The 16,426-nt window shown below is 49.8% G+C and overlaps 2 protein-coding genes across 2 annotated transcripts in view; both read left to right on the forward strand.

Moving 5' to 3' along the window:
- The window catches only part of LOC311579913 (apolipoprotein L3-like), a 74,205-nt gene that overhangs the window by 9,716 nt on the left and 48,063 nt on the right, over positions 1–16,426 (forward strand). The gene's annotated exons all lie outside the window — the stretch shown is intronic.
- LOC311579916 (apolipoprotein L3-like) lies at positions 886–16,028 on the forward strand. Its single transcript, XM_084750961.1, has 4 exons — positions 886–937; positions 7,319–7,405; positions 10,613–10,742; positions 13,983–16,028. The coding sequence occupies exons 2-4, from the start codon at positions 7,363–7,365 to the stop codon at positions 14,809–14,811; spliced, it is 1,002 nt and encodes a 333-aa protein (XP_084607087.1). The 5' UTR covers positions 886–937; positions 7,319–7,362; the 3' UTR covers positions 14,812–16,028.

Genomic DNA, 16,426 nt, shown 5'->3' on the forward strand with positions numbered 1-16,426 from the left:
TCCCTCCACCAAAGGTGTCAGAGGAGTGGGACATAAGCTTGTGGAGTCTGCAATAGAGGATGCTGGGAAATTCTGAGAGGAAGCAATGCATGATGGGTGCAAGTAAAGGCAGATTCCAAGTGCCATGCTCTCCATCTTCATCAAAGCACAGTCAGCATCAAGCACTCCAGAGACCAGAACTTTACTGAGGAGCAAGGAAGCCAGGTGTGCCTGAGGAGCTGGGGCTGGGCAGTATTGGAGACGTGAAGAGTGATCTGAGGGAGCCACGGAGACTGAAAGATGCAGGGTTTTTTTTTCTTAAATACCATGCATGTGGTCTTAGGCAAGCCCACTGAAAGGGCACTACAGTCCCCAAAGTGGTCATGACACACAAGTTTGGGACCTCGGCTCCAGTGGCAGATCATTTTCCCTAAAGGCTGTGGAGAACCTACAGCCAGCATGGGCTGTGCAGAGAAGAATCTAGAAACTTAGCCAAACACTGATGACTTGTCTAGTTTTAGCTTTAAGCTTGTCCTTTGAGGTATTTGACAGGATAATAAGCACTGGCAGCCTGTAGCAGTGTGCCATATCTTTACATTGGAGATGTTGGTGGTAAATTTGACTATGCAGACTCTGTAAATAGATGGTAGTAAGTCATGGCTGACATTTGTAAGATATTTTTCTACCTTAGAATTTCCTCATCAAATAAAGTGTTTTCTTGTAAAAATAAAAAATAAAGAAGAAAGAAAGAAAAAGAAGGTCAGCCAAGACTGTCTTATGAGTGGGTTGATAAGGAGTGGGGTGCGGGTGGGGCTCAGCAAGGTGGCTCTGGGGATTTGTTGGATATCAGCTTTCCCAAGCAAACTCTTTCACTTTCCCTTCACTTCCTGTCTTTGTAGGTTAACACACAGACACAGCCTGTGCTGCTGCTCAAACTCAGCCAGAGCAAGACCCCTCAGTAAGTTGGGGAAGGGGCTCAGTTCCTCCACTAGCTCATCCTCAACTCAGCTCTAGAAGAGGGTGGGCCCATTTTATGAATGCAATGTGGGGTAGCCAACCTGGACTGTTAGGCCTGTATGGTCTGGGTGCTTTTCCTAAGCACAAAAAAGTTTGGAGAAGCTATCAAATGGAGCCAGTGAGCTGCCAGGGCTCAGTTTAGAGGACAGAGTGCATGGGACCACAGAGGGAAGGTGTCTGGTGTGAGTGCTCACTCCCCTAAGAAATGGAAGAAACAAAGAGACAGAGGAGGGCAGGAGCCTGAGCCTGCCAGTCCTTGGGCTGCTCAGTAAAGCTGGCTCTGGAGTGCTGCCACTGAGGTGGGAAGGGGACAACAGCTGACTGATGAGATCCCAGGAGCCCTTCAGGGCAGCAGTGTTTCTCACACCTATTCTAATGGCTTATTCTATGTAGGCTCTGTGTGGAAACTGAGGCTGCAGGAGAGAGTGGCTTGTTCAGGATCCTGGAACGGAGACTGAAGAGTGGGTGACAGGATTATGCTCTCTGGGTGTCACCTGGTTTTTGCTCAACCTGTGGGGAATGGGGGAAATGGCAGAAACACACGCGCATCCTAGGGTCAAACCTAGCCAGCTCCAGGAAGCCAAGCTATCTCAAGCTCTGTCTCAAGGGTCTCCATGGTTACTTACTGCCTGCCTGTTGTTTCCCTTGTTCTGTTTATGGAGGAAGAGCACTTCCTGGTGCTTGGAGACTCTGGTTTGTCTGTCTACTTGCTTATGGTTGTCCTAACCATTGGAACAAAGCACTGCTCTGTGCCTCACACTGTCCACATGGACAGAGTCTACTGTCTCCCTGCTGGAGATTTGGGGGCCAGTGGGGCCCTCGCTGGGGCCTAGAGAAAGGGACTGCACAGCTGGTCCTGGATACCAGCACTGGACTGCTCCAGGGATCGTGCCAAGTTGGCTGGTCCTCATGGAGTCATGGGGTTGGGTAGCAGACAGGTGCAGTGTGGAGAAGTGCTCCAGGGAATCTAGACATTCAGGGCTGGGAGGGACTGGACCAGCCAACAGGGAGGGACTGGTTATCTTGTCTGTTCACATCACTAGGGACTGTGCTCTGGGCCTCATACACTGAGGTGTTTTCCACCACAGAACTGCAACCCTAGCCACACATCTCAATGAATAATGATCTTGGATAGAACTGGGGGTCTCTGTGGGAAGCCTCAGCTGGCTCCAATTGCCAGCAGCCACCCTCCCTCAGCCTCTCCAGTGCTGAGGCTACCACATGAGCATGGCAGACTCGCTGTTCACTGAAGCCTGCTGGGCACTGTGAGTCTAGGAGAATGTCCACCTCATGTAGGGCCCTGTGAGTGTAGGGTGTCACACTTTATTTATCCAACTGTGTGCCTCATGTCAAGGATGGGTTCCTCAAGAGAATGTTCTTCCACTGCAGCTACATGACAGTTAGGAGCTGCCCTAGTTTGAACATTTAGGGAGGAGGACAGAGGGACTGCATGGGCCAGAGCAGGGACAGGGACAGGGCCTGAAGGACTTGAGTCCTGGTGGGAGGCAGGCTCCTGCAGAATAGGGGGTGTGAGCTCTGGGAGAGCACCTTGGCACCTGAGAATTAACCCCTGTCACAGGGCACAGGCCATGACATGAGTAAGAAGGGGAGGAAATGCTGCTGTGCGTTTAAGAGAGCAGAGATTCCTATGTAAATGATCAGGTTCTATTCAGAGCAGCTGGAGGTTAAGTCCCTGGTCTAGCAGTACTGTGAAATATTGAGGAGAGACAGCAAACCTCAGTGGGCTTCCCCCCACTTCACAATGGAGCTCACTGGAGTCCTCCTGAAAGGAGGATTGTAGGCTCAATTTTCTTAACAAATATATTTTATTATGAACTTATTAACCAAGAGACCTCACCTATAACCCGACTAACCTAAACAATAGGAAAAAGAAGATTAAAGAATACAATAATGAAACCTTAAAGATATCAGTTCTAGAGCAATTTTCCTGCCATAGTCAGCAGGATTTCTTCTGCTGGAACCTGGTCCAACCAGAATCCTGAACCTCAGCCAGGGCCCGGAGCCCCGGAGCCTTCCCTCAAGCAGTTTTCTCTAGGAGCACCTCGAAGTAGAGCAATGAACAGCCAAAACGATCCCAGGTCTTCAAAGGCCTCGCCTCTTGTGTTTGGCTCACATTTTTACCTCCTCTCTGCCTTTGTTCTAGGATGTTCTTCAGCTGCTTAATAACACATCCTCCCCCACATGGTGGTTCCACTTCTAAGGGGATAAACATCACCTGCTGTCTCACAAGTCTTTTTCTCATCCCCCACTTGTGATCTAAACAAAAAGCATGTTTATCTCTCCTTCAGAGGATGTTGTATGAGGATCTCTGTGTGTCACACACATACAGTATGGATTTGCTGCTCTGATCAGCTGCTTGTGTTCCGACCTGACTCTAATCTGGGCACACCTTCTGCTGAAGCCTACATTAGGTCATGGAAGGAGGAAGGTTTTGCTCTTTCCTCTTTGCTTGCTTTCTCCTCACTAGCAAGTCTATTTCTTCACTGGCATTGGAGCCTCTTTCTTTGGGGTTCCATCGTGTACTGAGGACCAGCTGAGACACCCAGCCTAGTAGACTGAGCAGCTACTGGCAGCCACCATTGGACTAGCTAACCCACAGCCTGTGAGTCATTCTAATAAATCCCCTGTCTTAATGCAGAGAGAGAGATTCCTCTAGAAGCTCTGTTCCTCTGGAGAACCTGACTTACACAGGTTCTCCACAGGGGTTACACAGGGGTAACTTCTCCCCGTCACCCACTATGCCCTTAAAGCAAGCTGCTCTGACCTTCACACCCCTGCACAAGGTCCTCTGCTCACTCTGTATCTGCCAGCTGGACATGTGGTGGCTGGGCACCTACCTGGGCATTTCACAGTCCTCACTGGGTGCTGTGCACTGTCCTGCAAAACTCCACAACCTTTCACAACGTGGTGTTTACAATGGGACGTGGACCCAGAGCTGGATCAAAGGGTATCATCCACCCATGGAAATTCTTTGGCCAGTAAGTTAGCTTTAAATTGCATCTCTGTGTTAGTGGGATATATTTGGACCTGCCAATAATGAGGTGACTCCACTAGTGTTCCCTAAAGTCCCAAGACCCTGCTAGCATTATTGAACAGGAAGGATGTTGGGTGCGAGGAGCAGACCCTGGGTGTCATTTTGCGAAGAGGACTTCAGAGCACCTGCCATGTCTCAGACTCTGACTGGCTCTAATGTTTTTTGAAATATTCTCTTTCTCTGTCCTTTTCATTTCATGTGAGTTTGGGAAGGCTTGACTAAGGTGGGGGACAGGGCACAAACCACTTGGGCGCTGCAGGGCTAAGATTTGTAGTTCATAGTTCCCCTAAGCTACTTAGTGAGGATGAGGCCAGCCTGAGCTATATGTACACATGGAGAGTTTGGGCAAGGACAGGGGGTTATCAGTACAGGAACAGAGTGCAGTCCTGACAGTGAGCACAGGATGGGATGTGGAATCTTCCAAATGGGATCTTCACACTGCCGAGGGCTTGACCCTGCTTGTAGGTCTGCCTGAGACATGATCAGGGAGCTCTGGAGGAAAGGCAGCTTTTCTCTATGCACAGTCATTTTTGGAGAGCCAAGAAACAGAAAAAGGGGTTGGAGGAGGCTTGGGACACAAGGTCCATCCAAATGTGTGGCATGGGCACCCAACACTGGCCTTGGGGTACTGTTACTGAACCAATAAGTACCAATGGCAGGTTTTGATTAGGATATACAAAGTGTCTGAGGGGTTCAGAAAGAGGTTGTCTTTGCTTCATGATGCTGTGCCAGGCCCCATGGAGAAACTGAGGCATAGCACACAGTGACTGTTCTTGGGAACCTGGAAGGAGATGAAGAGGTTGGTGAGAGGCTGACACTCCCTGGTTCTCATTGGCCTCTGCCTAGCCTGTGGGGGACAGAGGAGGAAGGCAAGGCTGGCCTGTGTGTGCAGGTGGGGAAGGGACCCAGTAAGGGACAGGGGCCAGGCTCAGTGCAGAGTCCCCAGGACCATCGTGCCTTGCCTTACCCAGGCCAGCAGGGTGGCCATGCTCTAGTCAGGCAGAGGGGCCCAGGAAGTGTTAAGTCCACAGGATTTCTTCTGTTCAGAGTCAGGATTGTTCTTTCTCTCACTGCTCTGCTCTGAGCACTTTGTGACACGGGGTTTGTCACCCTTCTCTAGGCTTCTGTTTGTCCCCTGATAGATGGAGCCAGGGTTTCCTGCCCTGCTGAACCCCAGCAGGCTGCTCTCCACCTGTTGTGTGCTGGACAGCTGTGCATGGTAAAGAGGGCACAGGAGACTGGTACTGGTACCTCAGATGCCAAAAGTACGAAGAGAAGGTGGAGGAGCGGGCTAGAAATGTCACTGGTTGGAACGCAGGGAAGGCACTCCAGGGAGGTACAGGCTGACAGAACCATGTAGATGAGGTGAGCAGGAGGGAGTGGCACACACTTTAAGGTCATTGGGAGAATAGTGTGTGTTGTCCTTCACGGAGGCTTAGAGTAGCTAGGGTTCAGAGTGTAAGAGTGTAAGGGTCTGAATATCACCGAAGGAAGACCCCACACTCAAATAGCATGAAAAAGCCAAGAGAGTATATTCTGCAGAAACAGCCAGCAGGCAGGGGTCAACCACTCATACAACATGACAACCACAAGGGGAGCTCACAGGCTCCTTTTAAAGCCACAAGGAGGAATTCCAGGAATGGGAGAGTACCCTTTAGCAGGGTTGGCTGCCCTATGGTGAGAGGTACTTGTACATCCCTGAGTGGTTCCGACCTTGCAGAAGGAATGCTCACCTTATCCCTAGTTTAGCCCCAGTCCAGATGTCAGGGCAGTTGCTGATCGGTTGCCCTCTTTCCGAGAAGTCAGTTCGGGGAAAACGGAAACTTTAGTCCTGACATGGAGGTCCAATTTAAAAATGGAGTGAGTTTGGACCTCCCAAGAGCCTAGCCACCTCCACCTGTCACAGTTTGTGTCCTCCCTGTCCTTGCAGCAGGAACAGCTAATAAATACCCCTGTGCAGCCCGACATGCTCTCTGAACACTCTCACTCAGTTTCCCCATTTCTGGGGAAATCACAAGAGAAGTTGAACATTTGCACTTGACCTTGTTACCTTGTCTGTCCGCATCACTTGGGCCTGAGCTCTGGGCCTCGTGTACTAAGGGGCTTTCCACCACAGAACTGCAACCCTAGCCTCACACCTCAGTGCCGAATGATCTCTGTGGGAGTCTATAGCTGGCTCCAGCTGCCAGCAGCCACCCTCCCTCGGCCTCTCCAGTGCTGAGGCTACCCCATGAGCAGGGCAGACCCGCTGGTCACTGAAGCCGGCTGGGCACTCTGAGTCTAGGAGAATGCCCACCTCGTACATGGCCCCATGAGTGTAGGGTCTCACACTTTATTTATCCAACTTTGTGCCTCAGGCCATGAAAAAGTTAAATGTTGACGCTGTGTGAGGTGGTCTTTTTGCTTCTAGAAGTATCTGACAGCTGAGAGCCCCAGTGCAGAAGGTTCCTCAAGAGAGTGTTCTTTCACTGCAGTTCACATGATGGTTAGACACTGCCTAAGGTTGAACATTTAGGAAGGAGGACAGAGGGACTTCATGGGCCAGAGCAGGGACAGGGACAGGGTCTGAAGGATGCCGGCTCCTGCAGAAGTAGAGGGTATGGGCTCTGGGAGGTGATTCCTGTCACAGAGCACAGCCCTGATGTGGGTGAGAAGCCACTAACAGTCACATGGGGAGTGGTTTCATATCTAAAAGATAGGGTGCCCATCTGAACATCTTGGGGCCAAGCCCCTGTCTTGCATTACTGTGATATATGGAGGAGTGTCCGTAAACCTTAATGGTGTTCTCTCTATTTTAAAATTGGGGGCTGGAGAGATAGCTCAGCTGTAAAAGGCTAGGCTCACATCCAAAAATAAAAATATAAAAAATTGGGTTCACTGGAGTTCTAATCTCATGAAGAATGTGGTCTCCTAACAGGGTGTGCATTAAGAGCCCTGAGTGTCACAGACATAATGTATATATTTGTTATCGTCATCAATTTGCATGTGTTCCCATCATATATAGCAGACTGAGCATCCCTTCTCATTTGTCCTGTGTGTTGATTTTCTTCATGGCTACATGCCTAGAGGGTGACATCCTCCATAGACACTAACAGGACAGGTGGCTCAGTCTTGGCCACAGTAAGAATGAGTAAACCAGGTGACTGACATCTCTAAGTAGCAGTACAGGGCCACTAAAGGGAGAAGCTCTCTGACTATCAGTCCTTTACCACCTTACTTCAGCTGTCCCCACTGCAATAGACATGTTTGTTTTTCTCCTTCTTCCAGGCTAGACAACTGAATAGCCATAAGGAAAACCTGTCAGAAATCCGATGGCTCAGTATCGGCACCAGGACATCCTTAAGGAAGGGTCAGGTAGCCATTTTCCTGTTCTCTGGCTGCTTCCATGTCACGAAAGTTCCTGTGGAAGAGGAGATGCTGCACCTCTTACTTGTCCTAACAAGGTCCTTTTGGTCTCAGTGGGCCACCTGTGTGTGTCACTGTGCATGTGAGTGTGTTGTCTGGACTGTTTCATACCCCCAGAGGCTTGTGCATCTGCACACTGGTCAGCTGTTGGTGTTGCTGCCTGGGGAGGTTACAGACTACCTAGGACAAGGGGCCTCATTTGAGGAAGTCTGTAGGCTCAATTTTCTCAACCAATATATTTTTTATAACTTATTAACCGAGCATATGCCACTTATAACCCGACTAACCAAAACAATAGTAAATGAGAGAATTAAAGAACACAATAACAAAACTATAAGGATATCACTTCCAAGGAACAACTCTCCTGGCACAATCAGCAGGATTTCTTCTGCTGGAACCTGGAGTAACCAGAACCTGGAACCTCAGCAGGAGCTGGAACTCCGAAGCCTTCCCTCAAGTGGTTCTCTCTAGGAGCCTCACAAAGTGCAGCGATGAACAGCCAAAGCTATCCTAAGTCTTCAAAGAGCCCCGCCTCCAGTTCTGGGCTCATTTATATGTCTCCTCCCAGAGTCTGATCACAGGATCTTTTCAGCTGGCAACAATCAAGCTCCAGCATGAGGTGGTTGGTCTTTGAGTGGATTAACCTCACCTGTTCTCTTACAAGACCGTTCTGATCCCGCACTTGGGATCCTAAAAAAAAGGTTTATCTCTCCTTCAGAAGTCTGTCCCTGTGGCAGGGCCTCACTGGGGGAAGTCCCCGTGGGCTAGCTTTAGAGATTAAAGCCCTGCTGAGTGTGGTGCACAGGCTTAATCCAGCACTTGGGAGGCTGAGGGGGTGGAGTCCTTGAGTCTGAGGCCAGCCTGGTCTACATGCTGAGTTCCAAGGCTAGCTGGGGCTACCTAGTGTGACCCTGTCTCAAAAGTAAAATAAAATAAAGTTAAATAAAGTAAGAGGACATAGTCTTGTACCCTTCCAGCACATTCCATGTTTCTTATGTGCAGTTGAGATGTGATCTCTCAGCGTCTGTCACCTGCTTCTGTGCCTTTCCTGCCACTATGGCCATCTGTCCCTGTGGAGCTGGAAGCCAGAATGTATGCCTGAGTTGGTATTTTATCTTGACAACATAAAAGTAACTGCCAGGATGAAATTGTGACGAGGGGTAGGACAGCTTTGGTGGCCATGACAAGGTGTGCTCCTGTCAAGTTACTTATAGCACAGATCTATCGTAAGAGACTTCCTGGGGGAGGAGAGAGAGAAAGGCATCTAGGGATTGGGAACGAGGGAGAGACAGAGGCAGAAAAACAGGCAGACAGACAGGACGACTGAGAAAGGGAACAAGAGAGGCAGGTAGGGAAGGAGAGAAGGGTCATGGGGGAGAAGGATGAGAGAGTATTATGGGGTGACTGGGGACCCTCTTATGTACAGTGCTCAGCTAGAACACCTGCCATGGCAGATGATGACATAAGCTGTCACTAGGTCCCAAGAGGAGGCCAGAAGGAATGCTTGTTAACTAACACTAACTAACATTACAGAGCTCTGCACCAGAGAATGAGCTCTGCTGTGAAAAACCTCTCCCTCTCCTTCTCTCTCCCTCACACCCTCCTTCTCTTCCCCCCTGTAATATGTATACATGTATGACTGTATTATGTGTGTGCTATATACAGTAGATATTTGCTGCATTTATATAGAAAGAGAGTCAGAGAGAGCGAGGGAGGGGGAGAGAGAGAGAGAGAGAGAGAGAGAGAGAGAGAGAGAGAGAGAGAGAGAGAAATACATCAAGAAAGAGTGAGGAGACTTTGGTACTTTGGAGGAGGAACACAGGAGAGCGCTGTAGGCAGAGCCCAGTGGGTTGATGTAGCAGGGTCCTGAAGACAGTGCCACTGAGCACAGTGCAGAAAGATGGCGGCTACTCATCAGGTGTCACAAGGATGCAAGGTCATTCCTGTGATGATTTGGCAAAGAACCTAGGCATTCCCCAGTGGCTGGGGAATGGTTGCAGATGGTGCTCTGTGTGCTTGTCGACAGTGAAAAGAGCAAGTGTGATATCAGGAAATGCCAGATGTTCCACGTTGAGTGTTTGGAGAGAAAAGGAGCAGTAGGAAGCTCAGTGTCACAGAATGGCTGGGGCTGTGGAGGAGGTTGGGGCATTAAGTGGAGGCCCCTGCTCTGCAGTGGGACAGTGGGGGGGGGGGTGCAGTCAGGGCAAGGCTGCAGCCAGCTAAGCTCTGGCTTGTAAAGGCAGAAAAGACCAGAGCTTCCTTGCTTCTGGAAAGCCATCGTTCAATAGAGTCTACTGCTATGGTGTGGTTGAATGTGGCAAGTGTCCATCCCAAGCTGTCAGCCAAACCAGGCAGCCCTGGCTGTGTGGTTCTGGCTTTCCAGTCATGAGACTCCTATGCAATAGTTCAAGTGGACACAAATGCTTTTTCAACAGATTCAGAGAATCCTGAGAGATTACCACGTTCAATATGCCCGCACGTTTATTCTATGTTTATTAATAACTCTTGTTTTCACACAATAAGATAATGGAGAACCTACTAGCTGCTTGGAAGTCACATGTGAAGGCCCTGGTACCACAGTGTGTGACATGCAAGAGTCTCATGGTAGATAGAACAGGAACCTCAACAAAAGCCATGTGCAATCTAGCAATGGAAAGCCAATGTCAGTGGTGAGCATGTGGCAGGTTGATCCCAGTAAGCACCTGTTCAGGAGTGCAGAGGGAACAGGGTCACTACATCTGCACAAGGTGTGTCCTCTGCGTGTGTGGAGCAGAGTCAGAGTAATAAAAACATGCAGAGACATATGGACACATAGAGACAGGTGTAGGCAATGACATGATGGAGAGACGATAGAAAATAGGCACCTGTAATCTTCTTGTTATGAAGACCCTCAAGCTCGCTGAGTAGCATTCTATATTTATGACATCATCCGGTGTTCATTAATTCACTTCCTTAAAGTTCCTGTCTCCATATGTACTTGCAGAGCCTAAGAGCTTTTACGTAGGGATCTGAGAGACATAATTGAACCTCCAGGCCCAGTGATGCCATAAGGGTCCTTGGACGTATGCTCAGGAAAATGACATCTCATCACCTCCTGGTACTTGTCATTGAATCTTTTCCATACTGTCTTCTGACATCTTTTTTTTTTTTGATAAGATGTGGCAAGACGCGTTGGTGAAGAAGTTGCTGATCATCTCACAGAAATACTCTCCAGAGAGGACCTGGAGCGCCTGAGAACTAAAGATGGATACTGGAAGGCATTTGTGGAAGCAGCAGAGTTGTCAAGGTTACGAGCATGGTGCACCCTGCCCTGCCCTCAGGACCACAATGATGAGGGTTATTTCCTGAGCAGCCAACCCTACTCTAGTTTTTCCCACGGCTTAAGGTTATGGGCCCTACATTTCAACAATCCAAGAGGAGTGTGTCCACCATGTAATTCCTTTGTGGAAAACATCTCAGGTTGATTGAAAGTGCCACTCAAGGTGTCAGGACCATTTCTGCCATCTAAGGCTTTGTGTCCTTGGCAAGTTAGTTACAGCTTTCTGAGTCTCGTCGCCATAATGCTGTAGTGTAGGAAATAAGATGATGCATGGGGAGCTCACAGCATGTGGCCAGGACACAGTGGGTGCTCCTGAAAGTCAGCTTAACAGTGGGTGCTCCTGAAAGTCAGCTTAAGAGTTACTGTTGAGAGTGCAAAGAAACCAGGTCCAGGGGTCTCCTGTAGGAGCCAAGAACAAACAACTGTGTTGAGAAAAATGGAGACTGATCAACCTATGTTCCCGTGTTGTGGCTCAGTCATGTTCCTCCCATCAGAGAGCTAAAACTGCAGCAGGATCCATCTGTGGCTGAGGAGGCAGAGAGCACAGGATGCAGATGCACAGAGCTGGGTTAGACGCCAACTGTCCTTGCTCAGATTGGAGCCTCAGGCTGTGTTGGGAGTTCAGTCTGACAGGTCACAGTGACAGCCTGCAATGGGCAACAGGTCAGGGTTGGAGAACCAAGTGCCAGCACTCTTCCTAAAGCCCAGACAGACAGGACCAGGGTCCCAGCCAGGGTGCAGGAGAGACTGCAGTGATGCTGGATTGCAGGTGTAGGGAGGTGGCTATACAGCATCCCAGCCAGGGTGCAGGAGAGACTGCATTGATGCTGGATTGCAGGTGTAGGGAGGTGGCTATACAGCGTCCCAGCCAGGGTGCAGGAGAGACTGCAGTGATGCTGGATTGCAGGTGTAGGGAGGTGGCTATACAGCGTCCCAGCCAGGGTGCAGGAGAGACTGCAGTGATGCTGGATTGCAGGTGTAGGGAGGTGGCTATACAGCATCCCAGCCAGGGTGCAGGAGAGACTGCATTGATGCTGGATTGCAGGTGTAGGGAGGTGGCTATACAGCGTCCCAGCCAGGGTGCAGGAGAGACTGCAGTGATGCTGGATTGCAGGTGTAGGGAGGTGGCTATACAGCAGGGCAGGAAGGAGGAGACTTGAAGGTAAAAAAGGAGAGATGCTCAGGGGCCTAGCAGAGGACATGGAAGCAGGAGAAGGGACATTTATCCCCTGTGCAGCGTGTGCATGGGTGTGCCCTTCACACACTGTCTTCACTCAAGAGTCTAGAGTGTTGTTCAGAAGTGTCTTCCATTCTAACCAGAGCTCGCTGAACATCAGGGAGGTCATGTGACCACAGATAGCTGCCAGAGTCAGTGCGGTTGAGGATGATTCGTATAACTGAGGAGACCCCATGCCACCATACCACAGGAAAGTGCCTCCCCTGCTGCCTCCCCTACTTCAGGGAATTATTACAGGTGATCAGCAGGCGCCCTGCATCTTTGCACATGGCCTTGCTGTGTTCGAATGTGACACTGTCTTCTGACGTGGTGTCTGTTAGCATGGAAATCTCTATTGCATGAGCCTGAACTAGAGCTGCCATGTTGACTGTCAGAAGAGTGTGGAGCAGAAGACAGTGGGGGAGCCTGGGTTGGTGGCAGCTGTCCTGTCATAGTCACCTCAGGCAGCCATTGCCACTGTGAGGTCCAGGCAGGGGGCAAAGGGCTTTGGGTATCTGCAGAGAGCCAAGAGCAGGAAAAACTCTCCGGAGGGTCTCTCATGGCTCTGAGGGGTTTGTTTTTCGATTTATTACTAGATTCTCAAAAATAGCAAAATGACAAGTCTGAGGGAAGAGTCCCCATGAGCCTTCACATCTTTGTGACACCAGCTGTTGATGAAGGACTATGCTAAACCAACTACAGGACTGAGAATTTTCAAAAGCAATCCATAAAACTCACACAGCAGATTGTTGTCACATAGTCGCAGTTGACCAGGGAGCACTGGGGGGTTAAAATATGCCAATGAACACATGCACCAGGCATCTGTGAGAGAGCTTCAAGCCTGACTTTCCTTGTCCTCAGGGTGCAGCGCTGACCCGCATTGAGACTGTGACAGGTCACATGACTACTGCACAGCAGGAAGCCCACCACAGGAAAGAATTTCCAGCCTGAAGCAGGTCCAAGCAGCCAAGAGGACACAGCTCAGGACTGTTGCCCCCAGAGGCCAGAGATGGAGCCATTGTGAACACACAGAGAGCAATCTGGCAGTGAGGGCAGGAGACAGCATGTCCCTTACAGGGTCACCATCAACAGGTTAATTCTACTGATATAGGCCTCATGGGAATCTTACCAAGGTCAATGTCTTTGGCCTTAGTTCCTCTGGATGATAGATATGGCCGCAAGGTCCTCACCACACCTCGCATCTTTAAGGCTAAGTATTTTTATAGGAAACTCTTGGGAAATGACATATCTCCACTTGCATTTCTCCACTTGCAATACTTACAGATATTTACTGAATTATTTTACTGACAGAACCCAAATCTATCCTCAATGCTGATCCTGTGATGACCCTGTGCACAGTAGGTGGAGGTCTTTGTGCAAAGCTTTTAGAGCAAGTGCGCTGTCACTGTGTACTGCCCCATGAGGTCAGACGTGCAGCTTTCGACTGCTTAGGCCTGGGAGCCTCTCAGGTTGAGGACTGCCCTCTTGGCATGCTCAGTCTGCACATCCCAGTGCAGAGCTCCTCAGGCAAGCACAGGCATTCTGGACGCTGGATGCTGCAGGGAATGCAGATGACTTCCTAGCAGACAAGGGCAGAGGGGAGACTCTTGGGACAGGTGCATCCTCACAGCACACACAGTTCTCTGAGGTAGAGTACTGGCTCTGACCCCACATCTCTGTGCTCATCAACGGTTTACCATAGGGAGCGATGACACTGACCTTGAGTGGAAACATTTTATCAAATGCCTTTCATTACAGTGTCTTGATTCTACGTCACTCTCTGACCACCATGGATTAAGGATGGTGGCATCTGTAATTTCCAACTGCTCAGAGTAGAAATACAAACTCCCCAACACCCAGTCGTGAAACTTTGAATCTCTGTAAAATTGTTCCCCATTGAGTTTGCAATATAAAGGTAAAGCTTGAACAAGCTTTTGGCTTTAAAAAAAAAAGCCTGTTTTTCTCATGCCCTTTGACCCCTTTCATCACAGCAAGGAGGAAGCCGCCCTGCATGATGCGTTGCACAAGCATTTAACACAGCCACCCACAGAAGATGACCATCTTCAAAGGGAAGAGCAGAGAAAGAGGTTTTTGCAAGAATTTCCTCAGTTGAAAAGCAAACTTGAAGAACACATCAGGAAGCTCCGAGACCTGGCTGACCATCTTGACCAGGTGCACAGGGGCTGCACCATCTCCAACGTGGTGTCTGGCTCTGCTAGCACAGCCTCTGGGGTCCTGGGCATCCTGGGTCTAGTTCTGGCACCCTTTACAGCAGGGGCCACTGTGATGCTTTCAGCAACTTCCTTGGGGCTGGGAGTGGCAGCATCTGTGAGTGGTGTAACGACCACGATTGTGGAAGAGTTAAATAGACTGTCAGATGAAGATGAAGCCAGTCGCCTTGTTGGAGCCAGCATGGACATACTGAACGAGATTCTGAAGATCTTGCCTAAGATTACAGTCAAACTTGTTAAAAGAGGTGTAGATCTTTTTGGTAAATTGAAAGCCCTCCGGAATCATATCCGAGCCATCAGGACAGCCAGAGCCAGCTCTCACTCTGCACAAGCTTCTAGGCAGGTGAGGAGTACCTTAGCCGACTCTGCTCGCCCAATGACCAGAGGAACCAGGATTATAAAAGGAGCTGTTACCAGTATCTTCCTTGGCCTGGATGTGTATCACCTTGTCGTGGACTCAAAGGCTTTGTATGAGGGACAATCCCTAGAGTCAGCCAGAGCTCTGCGGGACCTGGCCCAAAAGCTGGAGGAGAAGCTGCAGGAATTTGGGAAGACCCACAGTGCTCTGCAGTCAGCCCTGCCTCAGTGACCCCTCCCACAAGCAGCTAAGAGTTCAGGAAAGATGACGTGCACAGGGGTGGGGACACAGAGGCATAGCCTTACAGGGGAAACAGCATGAGATCATATCCATGGGACTGAACACTGAGGAGTTTGTTTTTTCGGGCTGAGCAGGGCAAGCTCAGTGCAGAGAGACAGAGATTCAAGGACACAGAAACCGGGGTCTAAAAGAGGGGGCAGAGCGTCTAGAGAGCGGGGAATGTGATAAGCCACGGTGGGTGTGCGCAGGGAGGGCTGTGCAGGAAGAAGCGATGAGAAGTCAGGGACCTGGGGAGCTGAAAATGGGAGAAGGCCAGAGTGAGAGTCAAGTCAGATTTGCACAAGGGGTCAAACAACTTATGGTCTGGAAATTATGTCAACATGTTTGTGACGGGAGCCTCAGCCTGTGACCCTCAGCTCCCTGTCAAGCTGTGGAGGCTTGCTGGCCAACACGGTGTCTCTATCAATGGGCTCTTGGCGTCCTATGCTCTATAGACCTGTGTTTAGTAAATGCTAAGTGGATGGTTTGAGAATGGATTATAAAGCAGTCACTTGAACCTCTGGACCAAAGGGACTGGCAGAGTCCTGAACTCTGGGGTGGCGAACATTTGCACGACTCTTGTGGTGTCACTGATCATGCTGAGCAGTTCCCTGGCAGACCTTCATGCTCTCCAAGTGGGGTGGGATCTGCTTGTGTCCCGGGACTTAGGGACAACAGTATGGGGGGTGTCTTAACCCCTGCCATATGAGTCTGTGGCCCCATCCTGACTGTTCAAGGTTCTATGACTGTCTCAATTCATTCCTCACTCTTATTCAGGGATGCTCACCATGCTTGGCAGCGGCCATTTCCCGGGTCTTGAATCTCACTAGGCTCTTCTCTGCCAACCTAAAATCACACTAATGAAAGAAGAAAGACTCCTGAGGATGTAAAGTGTTTAAAATATAACAACAAATATCTGTCTCTAAGGGAAGCATGGTCCTTTGTGTCTGGTGTCCAAGGATCCATCTTGGCTTGCTCTGGGCTCAGGCTCTGGGTTGTGGAGTGAAAGCTGATGGATGCCTCATTCCTCTTCTCAGTCTCCCCATCTGCAAAATCACAGCACAGCCCCATATCACATGTGGTAATTACACGCTGCTTTGAAAATTGGGCAAAGATGTGTATCTTACAGAATGATTGTAAAACCCCAAACAAAATGGTGAAATAAATGTGTTGCGAACTGTATTGTATAGCTCCTGAGTTGTCACTGGCTCTCCCTCCCTCAGGCTGGGTGGAGGTGGCCATCAAGGCCCAGTGACATTTGTGTACAATAAAAAAGGCCCCCAAAGAGAGGGTTATAATGTCCCCTGGTGTCCAGCCCCTCTCAGACCCTTTCCCTGGACACAGCAGAGAAGTCCACAGCCGTCCAGATGCAGGTCTCTGGTAGAGCAGAGGACGTTCATCCCTCCACCAAAGGTGTCAGAGGAGTGGGACATAAGGTTGTGGAGTCTGCAATAGAGGATGCTGGGAAATTCTGAGAGGAAGCAATGCATGATGGGTGCTAGTAAAGGCAGATTCCAAGTGCCATGCTCTCCATCTTCAGCAAAGCACGGTCAGCACCAAGCACTCC

The sequence above is a fragment of the Acomys minous genome (assembly GCF_964271855.1).
Source record: "Acomys minous genome assembly, chromosome: 12".
Lineage (NCBI taxonomy): Eukaryota > Metazoa > Chordata > Mammalia > Rodentia > Muridae > Acomys > Acomys minous.

Bases quoted from the DNA above. Each gene is read 5' to 3' on its own strand.
- LOC311579916 (XM_084750961.1), top strand. From the start codon at position 7,363: ATGGCTCAGTATCGGCACCAGGACATCCTTAAGGAAGGGTCAG. The intron at 7,406-10,612 runs GTAGCCATTTTC...TTTTTTGATAAG, and splicing joins CATCCTTAAGGAAGGGTCAG to ATGTGGCAAGACGCGTTGGT. The intron at 10,743-13,982 runs GTTACGAGCATG...CTTTCATCACAG, and splicing joins GAAGCAGCAGAGTTGTCAAG to CAAGGAGGAAGCCGCCCTGC.